General features: G+C 41.5%; 1 protein-coding gene across 1 annotated transcript in view; it reads left to right on the top strand.

Moving 5' to 3' along the window:
* The first annotated feature begins 11,286 nt into the window (after window positions 1-11,286).
* CUBN (cubilin) overlaps window positions 11,287-20,368 on the top strand; it is a 439,455-nt gene continuing 430,373 nt past the window's right edge. The window contains exon 1 of the mRNA XM_082257511.1: window positions 11,287-11,476. Coding sequence (XP_082113637.1) covers window positions 11,355-11,476 — 122 coding nt within the window. The 5' untranslated portion in view covers window positions 11,287-11,354. The remainder of the gene's footprint in view (window positions 11,477-20,368) is intronic.

The raw sequence follows: 20,368 nt of genomic DNA, 5'->3' as shown, positions 1-20,368 counted from the left end.
AAACGACCAGACTTTCTCGGATGGTCGGGGCCAGATAGCTCTAGGGACGCCTGGTTCAGATCCAATCAGCGCCAGTGGTCCTAGAAATTCTAGGCTGGCCTCCTCAAGCCGGCCTGGCCGACTTGGACATGCTAGTCGCAGACGTTCCGTGGGAACTTCGTCTCAGGGAGTGTCTGTGGTCTCTAGGACCAAGTTACCTTCGTGCTTTACAGTCGCTGGTTTTAATGGCCTGGCCATTGAGACCCAAGTACTGAAGGACAGAGGTTTGTCTACTTCTGTCATTCCTACCCTTATTAAAGCAAGGAAAGCGACTTCCAGCAAAGTCTATTATCACACATGGAAGACTTATATTGCGTGGTGCGAATCTTTAGGATTTCCTCCACGTACCTATTCGGTGTCTCGAATATTGGCCTTTTTGCAACAAGGGGTTGAGCAGAAGCTAGCCTTGAGCACCATCAAGGGTCAAGTTTCAGCATTAGCAATCTTCTTTCAGAAGCCGTTAGCTACCAAATCCTTGGTGCGGAATTTCATCCAGGGGGTGCGGCACCTGGCTCCTCCAGTCCGCGCGCCCTTACCGCCCTGGGATCTTAATTTGGTTTTGTCGGTTCTACAGAAACCTCCTTTTGAAAACATCAGGGAGATTCCCTTGCTTACTTTATCCCAGAAGGTGGTTTTCTTGGTGGCTATTACTTCTGCTCGCAGGGTGTCAGAACTGGCTGCATTATCATGCCAGTCCCCATACCTAGTGATTCATAGGGATAAGGTAGTACTTCATCCTAAGCCATCTTTTCTTCCTAAGGTGGTTTCAGATTTTCATCTGAATGAAGATATTGTACTACCTTCCTTGTGTCCTCAGCCCAAGCATCATCGGGAACATGCGTTGCATTCCTTAGATGTGGTTCGGGCAATCAGGGTATACCTGAAAGCTACGGAATCATTCCGTAAGACGGATTCACTTTTTGTGATCACGGATGGCCCCAGAAAGGGTTTGCCTGCATCTGCCGCAACCATTGCCAAATGGATTAGACAAACGGTGGTACAGGCTTATTCTATTAAGGGTCAGAGTCCTCCGTTCCCTGTTAGGGCGCACTCCACTCGAGCGCTCAGTACTTCCTGGGCCTTTCGCCATCAGGCGTCAGTGGTCCAGGTATGTAAGGCGGCCACCTGGTCGTCGGTACATACCTTTACAAAATTCTATAAAATTGATGTGACGGCATCGGCAGATGCCTCATTTGGCCGCAAGGTTTTGCAGGCCGCAATTTGAGGAGACCGGTGGTCTACCTCGAGGGTTTTTTTCTGTTTGAAAATTTTTTTTGTTGAGTCTCATCATTAAGGATGAGCATTGTAAACTTCTAGTTGGCACCGGTTGGGCCTTCTAGATTGGGATTTGATTTCCATTTTCCCACCCCTCAGTTGTGATACTGCTCTGGGACGTCCCGAAGGTGGTGTATCACCGAGGACTACGTCTGTCGATGAGCGCTAGAGAAAAATGGATTTTTGTAAAATCTTACCGTAAAATCCTTTTCTCTTAGCTCATCGACAGACGTAGTCCCCGCCCCTCTGTTTTGGAGTTGGGTTGGGTTTAATTCTCTAAGCACTGCTTTTTCACATAACTGATTTGCTGAGGCAGAGAGAGAGAGGATATACCCTCTGGGACTGCCCCTAGGGTGTGGCCAGAGCTTTTTAATTTCCTGTCTAGTCCTGCTCCTGCGGAGGTAACATAACCCGAAGGTGGTGTATCACCGAGGACTACGTCTGTCGATGAGCTAAGAGAAAAGGATTTTACGGTAAGATTTTACAAAAATCCATTTTTTTATTACAACAATTTTGATAAAACACATAAAAAAAATGGAAATGTGCCAAAATAAGGCAAATTTGCTTGTTTTTTTATGTATTTTATCAAAATTGTTGTAATAAAAAAATACTTTTATAGATAAACCTTTGTGTGAATATTCTTGTACAGTACCATTATGGTCCATAATATCCTCCTATAAATATTTGCCTCATAGTCATTTTAGGACATACATATTCTCATTTTCTATTCTTTTTGGCACATATTTGATATTCCAAACATGAAGTTAGAAGCTTTTTGGATTGCTGGCAGATCAAGTATTTCTATGTACTTGCCACATTTTTAGTGAGATAAAACAGGAAAATAAGCATGTATTGGAGATGTACTGTACACGGCTGTACTTAAAAATGTTGATTTTTTTTTAAGGGGGGGGGGGGGGTTGATGTGTTTGTAGTAAAAATGCATTTGCACTTAGCGAACACATGTGGCTGGAAAAATAAAACATTTGACAGTGTCTCATTACTGGACTTTCATAAGTTTTATCTTTCCAAAGAAAAATATCCCACTTTTCACAATCACATCTTATTAATGTCATCAGTTTTCAGCAGCTACTATATTTGTGAGCAACTATTTTAAGGATGAAGCACACAAAGGGCAAAATTAGAACCAAAATATCTGATGAGCAGCTTGAGAAATCCTTGAGAATTGTTACAACATCCTTCCAACCAGATATTGATGCGTTAGTTTATCAAAAACCATGTCAAATATTGCACTAGTTTCATGGTGCTCTCTTTTACTTTTATAATAAAAAATAAAGTTTTATTCCTCAGATGTGTCCAATATCTATATCTGTGATTGTTAACTTGTGATCTGCCTGATTTTTTCTGCTCATCAGCCTTCCTTATTGTTAGCGTATTTTATGTGTGGCCCAAAACAATTCCTCTTCTTCCAATGCGGCCCAGGAAGGTCAAAAGTTGGACACCCCTGTGTAAACCCTATTTCAACTCACATTCTCCACCTAGTCATGACTATGTAATAGTCATGCACGGGTGAGCTGTCATTCCTGCATTTCATATGAAATATGATAGCATGCAATAAGTCCGTGTTTCTCAACCAGGGTGGCTTCAAGGCTTGTCAGGGGTGCAGTACTGCATCCCATATTTTTGCATAGCGTCCCCATGGTGCAAATGGGCCTACCAAGGACTGTGATGAGAAGACAGAGTGGGGGAGGCTGAGGACTCTTATTTAAAAGGGGGGACCGAGGACTCTGATGAGATGATGTAAAATGAGAAGACTAAGTGATTGAGGAACTCTGATGTGACGGAGGGACCCCATTTTACACCAGGGTGCCTGGAGATTTTGCATACATTTAAAGGGTGCCGCTACATAAAAAAGGTTGAGAAAACAAGAGAAAAATGATGGGTAAGATTAAAGCAATTTTTTACTTATTTTGGAAAAACAAAATGGCTGGAAGGGCTATAGACAATGATTATAAAATAAAGGGTAGGAAATTGTATTTATTATTAAACCGTTCTGAATAAATAGAGAAGTAAAGTACACAGGTTTACCAATGGGGTGTCATCACATCTTTCCTACAAGAGCAGAAAAACATTCTTCCGTGGACAGAACCCCTTTACATTTCTAAAGCCTCTGAATGATTTATTTTGCTGCATTGTGCAAGTGTATTTGTAACAATGAATATTGAGAAATAGATAATGCACTGTTGGGACCCTCAAAGGCGTCATCCAGTGTATCAACAAACTATTTCAATCTGAACCAGGAATGGGACTGGTTGGGACTGCGTTGTTAGGGCCCCAAGAAATGATATACAGTCAGGTCCATAAATAGTCTGTGTGAAAGTTGTAAGTCCACAAACCATTATATATATATTTTAAAATTAATCAATCCTGATGTACTGACTGCCTACAGTAGGCTGTCAGTACATCAAGATTGATTAATTTTAAAATATATATATAATGGTTTGTGGACTTACAACTTTCACACAGACTAAATAATATACACTGATTTGGGTTATTTTTACCAAATAAAAATGGCCCAAATCATTTTGGCTAGTTTAGGGAAAAGAAGAAGAAAGTATAGTTATTTGCAAACTGTAATAACAAAAAAAACTTTCAGCATTTTTTCATTTATATAGCAGAAAAATATTATCACCAAAAAGCTCTGTCTCAAAAAAATTATAAAAAAAATGTATTTGGAGGAAGTGTTGCATGCCTGAGTAATTAATATTAAAAGTATGACGGCACTAAAAGATGAAAATATGTCTGGATTTGAAATGGTTAAATATGCCTATTACAGCCACACCCACACAATATTATATCTTAAGGACAGACTTTATTACAAATATTTATCCTTAAAAAAAGGTAAAAAATATGACCAACATACAAATTAGACAACAATACACATGGGAAGAACTCTGTGAGTTACAATGATATGGGGAAATCCCACCAATGTCACAAATTCTTAAATAGATTGTAGGCCAACGCGTTTCGCAGGATCCACCCCTTCATCATGCTGACAGCATGAGGAGAAAAGAGAGCTGATAACCGACTTCTCTAAAAGGGACATGTACACTAAAAATCTGTGCTGCTAATCAATGCCCACCAGTGGTGCCAATATGTGCCTATCAGTATCACCTATCTCAGTGCCCATCAGTGCAGCCTCATCAGTGCACATTAGTGAAGGAGAAAAATTACCTGTTTGCTAAATTGTATTAATTTTAATTTTTGGTCTTTATTCATTTATTTAGCAAAAAATAAAAGAAAGTAATAAATCACTATTCTTGTGTAAAAATTGATTGAAAAATGTTTCGGGGTACAGTGTTGCATGACCGCGCAACTGTCATTCAAAGTAGGGCAGCGCTGAAAGCTGAAAAGCTGGAAATTGGTCTGGGCAGGAAGGGGAGGTTTTGCCCCCATTTGCATAGTGCATTTACATCCATACTATACATTTTTTTATAAATATATCTCTAATGCTAGAGCAGTGGTTCTTAACCTTGTTGGAGGTACTGAACCCCACCAGTTTCATATGCGCATTCAGCAAACCCTTCTTAATTGAAAAAATAAAATATGATTTTTTCAAATTCAAAACGTAGGTATATATTTAGGTATATATTTATACATAGGTGCTCAAAATGAACAAAACCATAAAAAAAAAAAAAAAAAAAAAGGCTCCATAGCTCAGGGGTTAGAGCACTGGTCTTGTAAACCAGGGGTCGCGAGTTCAAATCTCGCTGGGGCCTCCCTGCAAGTGTTGGCGACTGTATCTCAAAAAACAAAACCATTAAGAACAAAGAACAAAACCATTAAAACATGGGGTGTCAGGAGGGCACACACTGGGGTGTCAGGAGAGAACACACTGAGGGGGGAGGTGTTGGGAGGGCATACTATGGGGTATCAGGAGGGCACACACTGGGGGGGCTGGGAGGACATACCATGGGGTGTCAGGAGGGAACACACTGGGGGGAGGTGTTGGGAGGGCATTCCATGGGGTATCAGGAGGACATACACTGGGGGGGGGTTTTGGGAGGGCATACCATGGGGTATCAGGAGGGAACACACTGGGGGGGTTGGGAGGACATAGCATGGGGTGTCAAGAGGGAACACACTTTGGGGAGGTGTTTGGAGGGCATACCATGGGGTGTTAGGAGGGCACACATTGGGGGGAGGTGTTGGGAGAGCATTCCATGGGGTATCAGGAGGGCACACACCAGGGGGGTATTCACAATGCTTTATTGAGCTAAATGAAAAGGACATGCATTTCCATCTGTCAGCTAACAGCACCTCTATGCTAAGCTGCAGTAACTCAGCAGACGTAGCATAGAGGTCCTTGTAAACGAATCCACCATGTACAGCTAGCTGAGCCTACCTCCAGGAACATTCACTCGGCTCCCTCTGCTCACACTTCCCTCTTCCAGGCGGGCGCGATCTCCGTGGTCAGGTACATCCCCATCCCGCCCACTCACGCAGCAAGCAGCCTGCAGGAGATAGGCTGGAAACCTGCTGGGGGAGGTACAGGGGGCGGAGTGTCGAGTGTCTATGTGTAATGGCTGTGAGTTGTCCCGACCGCAGCTCTGATTTCCCGGGGTGCGCTCGGCCTCACAATCAGTAATATTTTCTCGGGGGGAGCAATTGCCCCTTTGTCCCCCCCGCCAAACCCCGGAGAGTGACTCACCGAACCCCTGGGGTTCGATCGAACCCAGGTTAAGAACCACTGTGCTAGAGCATGCATGCATTTCCTATGATACTTTTTCTATTATATATACAGTGCCTTGCGAAAGTATTCGGCCCCCTTGAACTTTTCGACCTTTTGCCACATTTCAGGCTTCAAACATAAAGATATCTAATCGAGAATCTGTGGAAAGAACTGAAAACTGCTGTTCACAAACGCTCTCCATCCAACCTCACTGAGCTCGAGCTGTTTTGCAAGGAGGAATGGGCAAAAATTTCAGTCTCTCGATGTGAAAAACTGATAGAGACATACCCCAAGCGACTTGCAGCTGTAATTGCAGCAAAAGGTGGCGCTACAAAGTATTAACTTAAGGGGGCTGAATAATTTTGCACGCCCAATTTTTCAGTTTTTTATTTGTTAAAAAAGTTTGAAATATCCAATAAATTTCGTTCCACTTCATGATTGTGTCCCACTTGTTGATTCTACACAAAAAATTACAGTTTTATATCTTTATGTTTGAAGCCTGAAATGTGGCAAAAGGTCGCTAAGTTCAAGGGGGCCGAATACTTCCGCAAGGCACTGTATAAATGAAAAACATTTGTCCAGCACACAAATGACCCTGATAACATTCATTCCAAGGGCATAGAATAGACCAACAGTATTGGAGACCTAGAGACCAAGAGGCCCATACAGAGGCCCATACAGGGGACACAATACACACCCGCCCCAAGGGGCACCGCAGAGGAATCACAATACCCAACCACCCCAAGGAGAAGGAAGAAGAGAGGATGTAGGGGAGGACAGAAGAAAAAGGAAAAGAGACGCTTAGGCGCAGGAATTTTTAATCTTAGTAATAAAGTTTTTAATGAAGATGAGCTTAAAATTTTAGATAAAGGTTTAAAGTATGCACCACCCAAACAGCTGAATAAGTTCAAGACTTTTATTGATTTGCATAAATTTGTTAGAGTTTTAAATATTAAGAAACATTTTTTTAATAAATCGGCAACTAGCACTTTAGAAGAAGACGGTTATGTGCATAGTGGATTAAGGAATAAATCCACATTTAATCCCAAGAACTCCAATAACCATTGCTTGGAGGTATTCAAAATGATGGTTGAGCAGGACATAGAGAATATATCTATACATCACATTAAAGGTAGTAAGGAAATCAAACAAAGTATAAAAAAACTGGAGAAGGCTAATGATATTATAATAAGACCTGCGGACAAAGGTGGGGGAATTGTGGTTATGGACAAAAAGAACTATATAGCTGAACTGAATAGACTAGTAGAGGATAAAGATACATATACAAAATTAAAAGGTGATCCAGTAAAAAAACTGAAAGCCATGCTAACAAAGAAAATAAAAAGGGCACAGAAAGATGGGATCCTAAACAAAAGAGAAGCCAAATACTTAATACCTGAGCAGCCAAGGAAACCGATTATATATCATAATCCCAAAATACATAAAAGTACCACCAATCCCCCAGGACGTCCCATCATAAATGGTGTGGAGTCCATTTACGCTAGAGTGGGGGAATACGTGGATTACCACCTGCAGCCCATTGCACAGGGCTGTCCAGCGTACCTTAGGGATAGCAAAGACTTGATTAATCAAATATCTACAATTAAAATCTCAGAAAATACCATTTTAGCCAGTATAGACGTAAATTCCTTATATACAAACATTAAACAGAGGGATGCCAGCAAAGCCGTAGAATGGGCATTACTAAAAGAGAACAAGCTCCCACATAAGCAGATAGATTTTATTTTGGATATTCTTAATATGGCGATGCAGAATAACTATTTTTGGCATGATGGACAGTATTTTAATCAGACAAAAGGAGTAGCCATGGGGGCAAAGTATGCCCCCACAGTAGCTAACCTGTTCATGAGTAAATGGGAAGCAGAAACTATTTTTAAAAAATCCCATACCCATCTCAAGATGTATAAGAGATACATCGATGACATTTTTATTGTGTGGGATGGGTCACATGATTCCTTTTTAAATTTTATGTCTGAAATCAATAACAATATTTATGGTATCACGTTTACGGAAGATTTTAGTACTAAGGAGGTGAATTATTTGGATCTTACTATTTTTAAGAATGGCTCTGACCTTTTTACTAAGACATATTTTAAAAGTACAGATAGGAATAGTTATATTCCAACTAATAGTGGTCACCACCCGCAATGGATTTCGGCCATCCCAAAGAGCCAAATGTTGAGAATAAAAAGGAATTGCAATAAAGAGAGTGATTTTAAAGAGCAATCTGAGATTTTAATTAATAGATTTGAGGAAAAGGGATACAGAAGAAAACAGCTAGATAGAGTAAAAAAACAAGTTGAGAAATTAGATAGGAAAAAGTTATTGGCTGATAAACCCAAGTGTAATAATAAAAAAAGTTTTGATATCGCATTCTGCACTGAATTCAATCAACAATATAGATCCATAGAGAAAAGTATAAGGAATCATTGGAATATTTTGTTAAGGGACCCTATTTTTAAACAAATGTTGCCGAGCAAACCAAAGTTTATTTATAGAAGGCCTCCCATTTTGAAGGATAGAATTGTTAAAAGCATTCCAGATCCCCCAAAGAAATTGGTAACCTTTTTGGATAGAACAGGCTTTTATAAATGTGGCAGGTGTGTAGCCTGCAAGACATGTCGTGCAGATAAAAGGAGAAGCATTAAGCACTTTGAATCTTGGTCAACAAAGAAGAAATACGAGATTAACCAATTTATTAATTGCAGAAATACACATGTGACATATTTATTACAGTGTGAGTGCGGCCTACAATATGTGGGCCGCACCACGAGAGAATTAAGAATACGGTTGAGGGAGCATATAAGTAACATAAAGAAAGGATTCCGCAAACATAGCCTTTCTAACCACTTTAGACTATACCATAATAAGGACCCTCGGAAGATGACCTTTTGTGGTATAGATAGGATTATTCCGCATTGGAGAGGGACACATTTGAAAAGGGCAGTGTCTCAGAACGAAACTTGGTGGATTCAACAGTTAAAAACTATGGTCCCTGCAGGTCTTAACGTTGAATTGGATATTAATTGTTTTATTAATAATTATTAATAATTTTTAATTTTTTAATAGGTCATTAATTGGGATATCGTGTAGTGAGTTATTATTATATAGTTTTTAGCCTTTATTAAATTGGATATATAGAAGGATGTGAGTTATGTATTTAAAATAATTTAACAACTTTTTAATGTATTAGATATGGAATTGTGGTTTATTATAAATTTATATATATATATATTATATTTATAGTTCTCAGGGTTAACTCGATATAGGCTTATAAATATTTATTTTGAATTTATGAAGTTATTTGCAAAGTGGTCATACATTTATTGATTCAATATATGTGGATGTATTGAAAGGGTATTATTATTGTTATTAATTAATTAATTTTTATTCTTTCTTTTTTTGTTCATATTTTAAGGGGTATTGTATGTAAAGGGGTGCCGTAGTTTAGAATGCCTCCGTGTTTTAAGTAATTTGGTAATTGTTTATAAGAGCAGTAAGGAATCTGTATATGAACAGTAAGGAATATTGAGCAGTGTACAGGAAGTACATTAGCACTGGGAGCCCCAACAGGGCGGCCGCTATGATGTTTTTCATTACAATGGGTGTTCCAATATGGCGACGGGACTTCCGGTTCCGCCGCCGAGTGTTAACAACAAGTCATGGCAGGTTTAGGTCACAATAAAGTAGTTAGTGTGGCGCAGTCCCCTAGCTTTTTGCATATAGTAATTGTTCTGCCCACTCTATAAGCCATAAAATGATTATATTAGATCGGAACGAGAGACAGGAAGTGCGTCATCGGGTAACCCCGACATGGCGACATCACTTCCGGTTCCGGCATTTGAGGAGGATGAGAGTCCCAATATGGCGGAGCCACTTCCGGTTCCGCCACCGGAATAATACCAGCTTATAGCCCACAATTTTAGGAATTTTAGGAATATATTAAACTGTACTAGAGCATATTATAGCGGTATATGAGAGCTTAAGATGTGAGGACATATTTATGCAGATCTGAATGAGAGGACTGTATAGGAAGTTCATCACCATAGTAATCACAAAATGGCGGCATTCTACTTCCGGTTCCTCTAAGGTGTCAGCAATAATGTAATTTGTTACCTTATAAATATAGTACGTATCCGGAGCGGACTTGCTTTTGATAACGCTCTGTGTGCGGAGCGAAACGCGTCAAGCTGTTCGTCCGAGTACGTACTACGCCAAACTACATCCACCTTCCGACATACGGGGACACGGGGAGTGAGTACAGCCGTTTGGATTGGCAACCCGTGGGATGATTTTTTAGGCGTTTTAACCTTTGCCACATTGTAAGTGTATCTTGTATTGTGTGCATCGAATAAAGTGATTACATACTTCACGATGCCAGCATCTCTTTCCATTTTTTTGAGCAATACCTGGATGATATGACCTACAGGAAAGCTGATTGAGTTGATGGTCCATTAAGGCTCGTCCTATCTAAGGATATTCTGAAAGCGGTGTATTATTTGGCTTCTGGTGAGTAGGGGTCCAGGAGGGGAGCACCTACTCGTGTAGAGAAAGCACCGGCACTTCTTTTACGAGCACGCAGCACTTTGGACTTATGTTTTGCACAAAGACTGTCACTATTTAAGCACGTCTTTTATTGAAAGACTTTTTTGATATTTATTTACACGTGATAAAATTTGCATTTATTGTATTTTTATGATTTTTTATATATTGATTGGGATTATGATATAGGAATGTGTGTTTGAAGTTGAGCACTAGCACCTTACACAGATTATTTATACACCATATTTATTGGGATTTATTTATGTATTTGCTTTGTTAGCAGCGCAGGTATACTTTTGCACTATACATAGAATAGACCTGCACTCTCACAATGCACATTTTCTATAAATACACCCCTTTGTGTAAGTGCACCCTTAGGGTTAACCGCTCATGTGATCTTGTCCTCTCCAAAATGTTACAATGAGGTGTCAGGTTAGTGATAGGATCAATCATGGGTAGGCTAACACTGTAGTATAGTCACCAATCTCCACTTACTTATATTGGTTATTAACATTATCATACATAACAGCTCCTGATGTGTCACAAAGGTCATCAGGTTGATGGATTTTAAACAATAAAGCTCCGCACGTTTGAAATGTAACCAGTCAGCACTTTGTCCTCTCCCATTACCTGAGTTGAACAATTAATGTAAATGAAGGACTTGCGTTAACTATTTGTCCCAGTTTGTTTGAATGAATGATTCTGTTAGGACAAAGTACATGCAGGGAGATATCTCAGCCTCAATGACTGCTTTCGCCTTACTGCCTGGGGAAAGCCAACGGTGAACATGCTTTCTCCAGGCTGTTTCTCAAGACATTTGCTGGGGGCGTTATTAATTATTTTTGGACTGATATGTCAGCTTGGGGAGCCATCGAAATCCAGGCAGAGAAGGGACGCGCTCTATGATCAGTAAGTGTTGTTTTATTGCTGCTGAAACTGTTGAGCTGTTTAAAAAAAAAAAAAAAAAAGAATGCATTTTCTAATAGTAACCCTGAGATGGATTAGGGCAAAATGGAGCGCTAGGCAAGATCACGGTTTTCCCCCCCTCATCTCTTTGGTTTACATTAATAAAAAGGCACACAAAAGGCCTAAAAGTTCATCCTCCGATGTGAAGTGACAGCCAGGCTGATTGCGCTATTTTCCTGGTTTATTGAAGAACCATAGAGGTTATAGCTGAGCCCCGGGACATCCAGCCTATATTGCCTATTAGATGATTCGGCTCTGTAGTAGCCAATCAGAATTTAGCTGCGTTTCTCACATGTAGAAGAAAATGATAGAATGATATTACCGTAAGTAATACATTTCCAAATGCAGAAAAGATGCCTGAACACCCACACAGTCTTCACAAAATGTTATTAAAAAAATCAAGCATAAACATTTTTGGATTACTGATCTGCATCTTCTGGATTAGGTCAGAGGAGTTGGGTCTTTAATAACCTGAATTAGGGCTCAAAAGACCATCCATTGAGACCATAATGTGTTTAAAAATAGTTTTTAGCCAATGGAGCTCACTTGGGATAGTTTGAGTGATCCCTCTAGTTAACCACTTTACCACCGGAGGATTTTGCTGTCTTCCGTCCAGGCCACTTTTTGCGATTCGGGGCTGTGCGACTTCAACTGACAATTGCGCGGTCGTGCGACTCCGTGCCCAAACGAAATTTACGTCCTTTTTTTCCCATAAACAGAGCTTTCTTTTGGTGGTATTTGATCACCTGTGCGATTTTTACTTTTTGCGCTATAAACAAAAAAAGAGCGTTTATTTTGAAAAAATAACAATATTTTTAACATTTTTTTATATGAAATTCCCCCCAAAAAAGATGTAAAAACCAATTTTTTAAAAAATTTTTGGCCAATTTTTTTTCTGCTACTTATGTTTGGTAAAAAAAAATCGCAATAAGCGTATTTTGATTGGTTTGCGCAAAAGTTATTGCGTTTACTAACAAAGGGAAAGATTTCTGTCATTTTTGGTGTTTTTTTTTTTAACGCGTAATGGCGGCGATCTGCGATTTTTTTTGTGGGACTGCGACATTGCGGCGGACAGATCGGACCCTTGACTGACATTTTTGACACTTTTGGGGGTACCAGTGACATTACTGCAGTAATCAGTGCTATATATATTCACTGTTACAGTAAAAATGACACTGGCAGGGAAGGGGTTAATTTTATTGGAGAGGGAGGGGTTAATGTATGCCTGGTGCTTACTGACGTGTAGGGGGGGAGGTGACTGAGTGAGTCATGGACAGATCGGATGTCCAGCTATGCTGAACAGTCCGATCTGTCACTCCCTGTCACTATGGAGATCCGCCCGCTTGTGTTTACACAGGCGGGCGGATCTCCACACTAGATCCCCGGCGATCGGGGCAGAGCAGCGGCGATCGCCGCTGCTCCTCCCCTGGCCCGACTCCCGCTGTGAATGAAAACAGCGGGAGCGAGCCTCCGGCGGCGCGCAAGCGCCGCCCAGAAGGGGGAGTGTCTGACGACGTTAATACTACGTCGTCAGACGATAACGAACCACTTTGCCGCAGTAGTACTACCGTACTCAGACGGCAAGTGGTTAAACAATATATAAAGGGTAATCAGCACCCCCACCTTCTTGCTGGTGATCCCTTTAGTGATAACCAAAGATCTATATAAAAGAATCAGGACCTTCATCCTCCTGCTGGTGTTCCCTCTAGTGATAACCAAATATCTATATAGAGGAATCAGGACCTCCTTCCTTGTGCTGGTGCTCCCTCGATTGATAACTAAAGATTTATATAGAAGAATCAGAACCTCCTTCCTCCTGCTGGAGATCCCTGGAGATAAACAAAGATATCAATAGAGGAATCAGGACCTCCATCCTCATGCTGGTGTTTCCTCTAGTGATAACCAAAGATCTGTATAGAGGAATCAGGACCTCCATCCTCCTGCTGTTGATCCCTCTAGTGATAATTATAAATCGATATAGGGGAATCAGGACCTCCTTCCTCCTGCTGTTGATCCCTCTAGTGATAACTAAAGATCTATATAAATGAATCAGGACCTCCTTCCTCCTGCTGTTGATCCCTCTAGTGATAACTAAAGATCTATATAAATGAATCAGGACCTCCTTCCTCCTGTTGGTGATCCCTCTAGTGATAACTAAATATCTATATAGAGGAATCAGAACCTCTTCCTCCTGTTGGTGATCCCTCTAGTGATAACTAAATATCTATATAGAGGAATCAGGACCTTCTTCCTCGTGCTGGTGTTCCCTCTAGTGATAACTAAATATCTATATAGAGGAATCAGGACCTTCTTCCTCGTGCTGGTGTTCCCTCTAGTGATAACCAAAGATCTGTATAGAGGAATCAGGCCCTCTATCCTCCTGCTGGTGATAGCTTTAGTGATAAGTTGATAACCAAAAATTTGTATAGGGGACTCAGGACCTCCATCCTCCTGCTGTTGAACACTCTAGTGATAACTATAAATCGATTTAGGGGAATCAGGACCTCCTTCCTCCTGTTGATGATCCCTCTAGTGTTAACTAAAGATCTATATAGAGGAATTGAAACCTCCTTCCTCCTGTTGGTGATCCCTCTAGTAATAACTAAAGATCTATATAGAGGAATCAGGACCTCCTTCCTCCTGTTGGTTATCTCTCTAGTAATAACTAAAGATCTATATAGAGGAATCAGGACCTTCTTTCTCATGCTGGTGATCCCTCTAGCGATAACTAAATATCTGTATAGAGGGATCGGGACCTCTATCCTCCTGCTGGCGATAGCTTTAGTGATAACCAAAAATATATAGGGAACTCAGGGCCTGCATCCTCCAACTGTTGATAACTCTAGTGATAACTATAAATCGATATAGGGGAATCAGGACCTCCTTCCTCCTGTTGATGATCCCTCTAGTGATAACTAAAGTTCTATATAGAGAAATCGGAACCTCCATCCTCATGCTGGTGTCCCCTCTAGTGATAACCACAGATCTGTATAGAGGAAAAAGGACCTTTATCCTCCTGCTGGCGATACCTCTAGTGATAACCAAAGATCAGTAGAGGGGACTCAGGACCTCCAAACTCTTGCTGGTGATTCCTCTAGGGTTGACTAAATATTTATATAGAAGGTTCTGATTCTTCTATATAGATCTTTAGTCATCACTAGAGGGATCACCAGCAGGAGGATGGAGATCCTGAGTCCCTTATACAAATCTTTAGATATCACTAGAAGGATTACCAGCAGGAGGATAGATGACCTGAGTCCCCTATAGAGATTTTTGGTTATCACTAGAGGGATCATCAGCAGGAGGAAGGAGGTCCTGATTCTGTTCAGGAATCAGGACTTCCATCCTTGTGCTGGTGTTCCCCTGGTGATTGCTGACAATCTATGTAGAGGAATCAGGACCTCCATCCTGGTGCTGGTGTCCCCTCAAGTGATAACAAAAGATCTATATAGAGGAATCAGGACCTCCACTCTCATGCTGGAATCTCTCTAGTGATAACTAAAGATCTACACAGAGAATCAGAACCTCCTTCCTCTTCCTGGTGATCCTTCTAGTGATAGCTAAAGATCTATATTGAAGATCTGGTTATCCCTCCAGTGATAACAATAGATCTATTTAAAGGAACCAGGACCTTCATCCTCATGCTGGTGTTCCCTCTAGTAATAACTAAAGATTTATGTAGGGGAATCAGGACCTCCGTTGTTGATGATACCTCTAGTGAAAACTAAAGATCTACATAGGAGGAATCAGGACACCCATACTCCTGCCGGTAATCTCTCTAGGGATAACTGAAGAACTATATAAGGGAATCAGGACTTCCCTACTCCTGCTGGTAATCTCTGTGTTGATACAAGTCTGAATAGGGTAATCAGGACCTCTATCTTTTTTCTGGTGACCCATATTGTCAATAATGGCACTGCAAGTACCGGCTAGTACCGGCTCGGCTCTACTCGGCCCTGCTTGGCCCCGGTTTGCTTTTCCACTGCAGTACCGCATGGTATAGTGTTGGAACGGTTCGGTACGGTACGGTATAGGTTTGCTTTTCCACTAAAGTAGTACTAAAGTTAAGTGGGTGGGATAACAACGGGGTGGGTGTGATTCTCTGACCAATCAGTGGCTAGTAGTGACTGCATGCAAAGGATTGTGGGATATGGTACCAGTTTGGTACCTGTTGGAACCACAATCGAGTAGGTACTGTTTTTTCAGAGCCGTACCGTACCGTTCGGTTCCATGCACTGGAAAAGCAAACCTATACCGTACCGTACCGAACCGTTCCGACCCTATACCATGCGGTACCGCAGTGGAAAAGCACAAAAGCGGGCCGAACCGGTACGGTTCCATGCAGTGGAAAAGCGCCATAAGTGATAACTAAAGTTCTATATAGGAGAATCAGGACCTCCTTCCTCCTACTGGTGATCCCTCTAATGATGCACTCCAGCATATAAGAAAAGTTACTATACAAAAGAAGGTTTTGTTATAATGAAGAAAAGATTATTTTTTTTGCTGCAGATAATTTGTTGAAAGAGTGAAACTTTATTCTAACTTCTGATGTCATAAAATAACGTTCAACTGCACAGAAAAACTGTAATCATGCTAAGAAAATATAAATACAAATGGGTTATATAAAACAAAGAAGAATGCCCAACTTTTTGTTAGTTTTGGGTGGAAAAGGGAGGGGTTGCAGTCTGTGATGTATGGGGGGTTTAGTGATATGTGCTACACAAGAAGAAATTGATAACTGTACCTACGTCCCATAGATCAAAGTTCAAAATTTGGAAAGAGAATGAGGCACTTAGGACTTTCATGCTGCAACTGAACTCACAACTCTAGACTTATTTTATTAAAATCATATTTATTGCACCAGTCTAGTATTAAAAAATTATTTCACATTTATTTTTGTCAGCAATAATCGACAAAGCACAGAAAACATTAAAACATATATTCTCCTTCCAAGATTGGATATTGTGATATACAGTAGTATCCTCCCAACCTTAGGAGGTCTATATTAATAATCCAGTCTCTCACGCAACATGTTTCGCAGGTGACCCGCTTCTTTAGGAGTTTTAAAAGAAGGAGTATTGATTTGTAGACAGATAAACATAGTGATAATATACAAAAAATATACAGGGTGTAAACATTGATACATGTATAAACACACGTGCATCTGCAAAAAAAAAAAAAAAAAAACGGCAGCGCAAAATACCATCAAACGGAAACATAAAACATCCTACCCAATACATGAAACAAGAATTGGACTATGGCATTCAGCAACTTGTGCGGATCAATCAAAAGCTGATAAAATGTGGATGTACTCACCGTGCAGCTCACACCAGCCAAGCAGAAAGGTGACGGCACCAGTGTGGGAGCCAGGTGTAGATAAATAATGGTGAATATGGTATTTATTATAGCATATTATCACTATGTTTAGATTTCTAGAGATCAATACTCCAATTAAAACTCCAGAAGAAGCGGGTCACCCGCGAAACATTTCGAGTGAGAGACTGGATTATGATTAATATAGACCTCCTATGGTTTGGAGGATACTATATCGATAATATCCAAACTTAGAAGGAGAATATATTTTTTTATGTTTTCTGTGCTTTGTTGATTATTGTTGACAATAATATATGTTAAATGATTTTTTAATACTACTTATGGGGATTTAGATATTTTCTCTCACCTATCGGTTTGATGGTTGTCGGATAGAAGAAGAAGTGAGAAAAAATTTCCCCCAATAGGGATACAGACAAATGCAGATAACTCACCCCCTTGTTCACATGTCACCCCATAAGATTCCTTAACAAATCTATAAAAAAACTAACATAACTAAGCATAGCACAGAGCACCCCTCATATAGATCTGATTTTTACCACAGAGGATCCATCAACCTCCTACCCATTGCCTCTCTACTCCCACCCCCCCAACATTGGGTACTTTTTCCCCTACACAGGGTCTAGCATTAAACATGCGTTGGTGTGGAGACTCATGCCTCCACCAGTGAACCTACAATTGTCTACACCAGGGATCCTCAAACTATGGCCCTCCAGCTGTTGCAGAACTACACATCCCATGAGGCATTGTAAAACTCTGACATTCACAGACATGACTAGGCATGATGGGAATTGTAGTTCCTGAACAACTGGAGGGCCATAGTTTGAAGACCTCTGGTCTACACAATGAAACAAACTTCACACCTTTTTATCAGGTCATAGAACCGTATCAACTATATATACTGTTTCAATTACTTTCAATGTATTTTAACTTTCTAGTTCGAATAAACTTCTAGTTCTTGTCTTCTGCCTAAGGCTCCTTTCCCACGGGGTCTCCGATTAGAATATCAGGGGATTTGTCCGCTGATCCCCTGCTGTTCAGGGGTGGACAGGAGGGGAGGCTGCCCTGGGCACTGTGGTATCATATAAGGTGGGGGGGGGGGGGCACTGAATAGAGAGTGTCTACCTACAAGCTGGAGTATTGGGAGAGGGGGAATTTTTGTTTGGGGAGAATTTTGGCTTTCAAAGGGAATTTATGCTTGGGGGTAATCATGCACGTTAGTGCTCAAATTTTTGGAGGGGATTTTTGCTGACACAAAATGCTCATACATTTTGGGGAGGGCGCAGTTTGGCATCTTTGCCCTGGGCACTAGATCACCTTGTTTTCCGGCACTGGATAAGAGGTCCGTGTCCACTCAGTTTATGAAGAGCTCGCCCTGCTCTATGGATAGGCGGGTGTAAACTGACTCTGTTGTCTGTTTACACCTGACTACCCTCTTATCTTTTTTACCAAGACGGAAGAGGAAGAATTCCTTTCCATATCTTTTTAGCAGATTGGATTGGAAGCAGGACTTGTCCAGATAAAGGAAGGAGGAGGAGACATCCAATCAGGTCCACCTGCTCAGGTCACTTATGTGAAAGGGGCCTTACACTTTTCACCAATTCTTCTGCACCCCACCCCCCCATTCTGTACCTATTCCCCTTTTCCTGTGGAGTTCCATCATCAGCTTTTACAATCACTCCTTACTATATTTAGAAATATTAACAAGCACTTATTTCTAAATACAACACTATGTTAACCATTAAACATTCAAACTTTATAATTAGGACTTATGGCTAAACTAAAGTTAAAAAGTAAAAAATGGCGAGCAGGCAGACTCTTTGCTGTTTCGTTTGTTAATAAAACAAATTGACCTGCCTGCCTGATCACAATCTTCTTTAGAATATACATTGAGCTGTGCATGGGCAGCTCAGTGTACATTCAAGGCACCCCTTTGTGCAGTGCAAGGGCTACTGGGCAATCCTGACATCAGAAGACCTGGCACTATGGAGAAGCCAGGAAAAAGATATAGGTGCTGACAAGGGAGCCCCCTCAGACATCGCGTTAGTGGAGCAGAGGTTGGTATTTGAGACTTGAGTTCCACTTTAAAAGAAGCTTTCCAACACTTTCCACAGTTTAATTTACTAAAACTGGAGAGTGCAAAATCTAGTGTAGCTCTGATTGGAAACCAATCAGCTTCCAGGTTGTATTGTCAAAGCTTAAAGTGGTTGTAAAGGCTGATGGTTTTTACCTTTATGCATGAAGATAAAAAAACCTTCAGGGTGAAGCTTCCCCCTGCATCCCACCCTTATACTTACCTGAGCCCGAGCCTGATCCAGCGATGTGCACAAGAGCGGAGGCTCTCCTGTGTTTCTACCTCCTGATTGGCTTAGACAAACCTGCGGGAGCTATTGACTCCTGCTGCTGTCAATCACAGCCACTGAGAAGGGTGAGGGGAGGCAGGACTGAGCCACGCTCTGTGTGTCCCATAGAAACACAGAGATGGCTCAGGAGCGAGCGCGCACAAGTGCCCCCAGATTAAGCAGCTTGCCTAGGGGGCACTCAGCAAGGGGGAGGGGACAGAATTGCCAGCGGGGGACCCGAGAAGAGGGAATTCAGGGCTGTTCAGTACAAAAACCATTACACAGAGCAGATAAGTATAACATGTTTATATTTGAAAGAAAAAAAATAAGGCTTTAGAACATGGGTGTGACCCTCCAGCTGTTGCAGAACTTCAAATCCAATCATGCTTCTGCCTTTGGGAGTCATGCTCGTAACTGTCAGCCTTGCAATGCCTCATGGGACTTGTAGTTCTGCCACAACTGGAGGGCCACAGGTTGGGCACCCATGGTTTAGAACCACTTTAATAACAAGCTAGAAGCTGATTGGATACGACTCACAGCTGCACTAGATTCTGAGTGCACCAGTTTTAGTAAGTCTCCCCCTATAACTTACTGGGTATAGCCCCTGCACTCCAAAGGGAAATACTTATATAGATCTAGAGTACCAGAAAAATCACTTTTACATACCTGATCTTCAGTTCCTACAGGCTCGCTGCAGGCTACTAGACCGACCCTGAACCCATACCCCCCCCCCCTTCCCTCCCAACGTTCTGGAAGTCCCTCTGACATCCTCAAATACAATGCAGGGCACATAGCCATGGCCAGGGCCAGTGCTACCAGGAAGGCGACCTAGGACGCCGCCTAGGGCACAACTTAGCAGGGGCGCCGTCGGAGCCTGCCCCGAGGTAAGTGACTTACCGTAGGTCACTGAAGGGGTTTTAACCAGTGGCGACCGGCCTGTCCATTAGGGGCGCAGGGGCGCTGCTCCCCTATCAATGCGTCCAGCCCCCTTATCTACATGCAGGGCTCCGGATGCATGGATTCCAATGACGTTTTTTTTTTTTTTTTTGAAGCACGTGATTAGAGCCAGAGGTTCTAATAGGCTTCAAAAAAGGGTGGGCTCGTGGCGCAGAGCACTGCGTCCTGAGCCCACCCAGTTGTGTGACAATAGTGAATGAATATT

This window comes from Pelophylax lessonae (assembly GCF_965119305.1).
Source record: "Pelophylax lessonae genome assembly, chromosome: 5".
Lineage (NCBI taxonomy): Eukaryota > Metazoa > Chordata > Amphibia > Anura > Ranidae > Pelophylax > Pelophylax lessonae.
The sequence above is the reverse complement of the archived record's forward strand: the minus strand, read 5'-3'. Positions and strand labels throughout refer to the sequence as shown.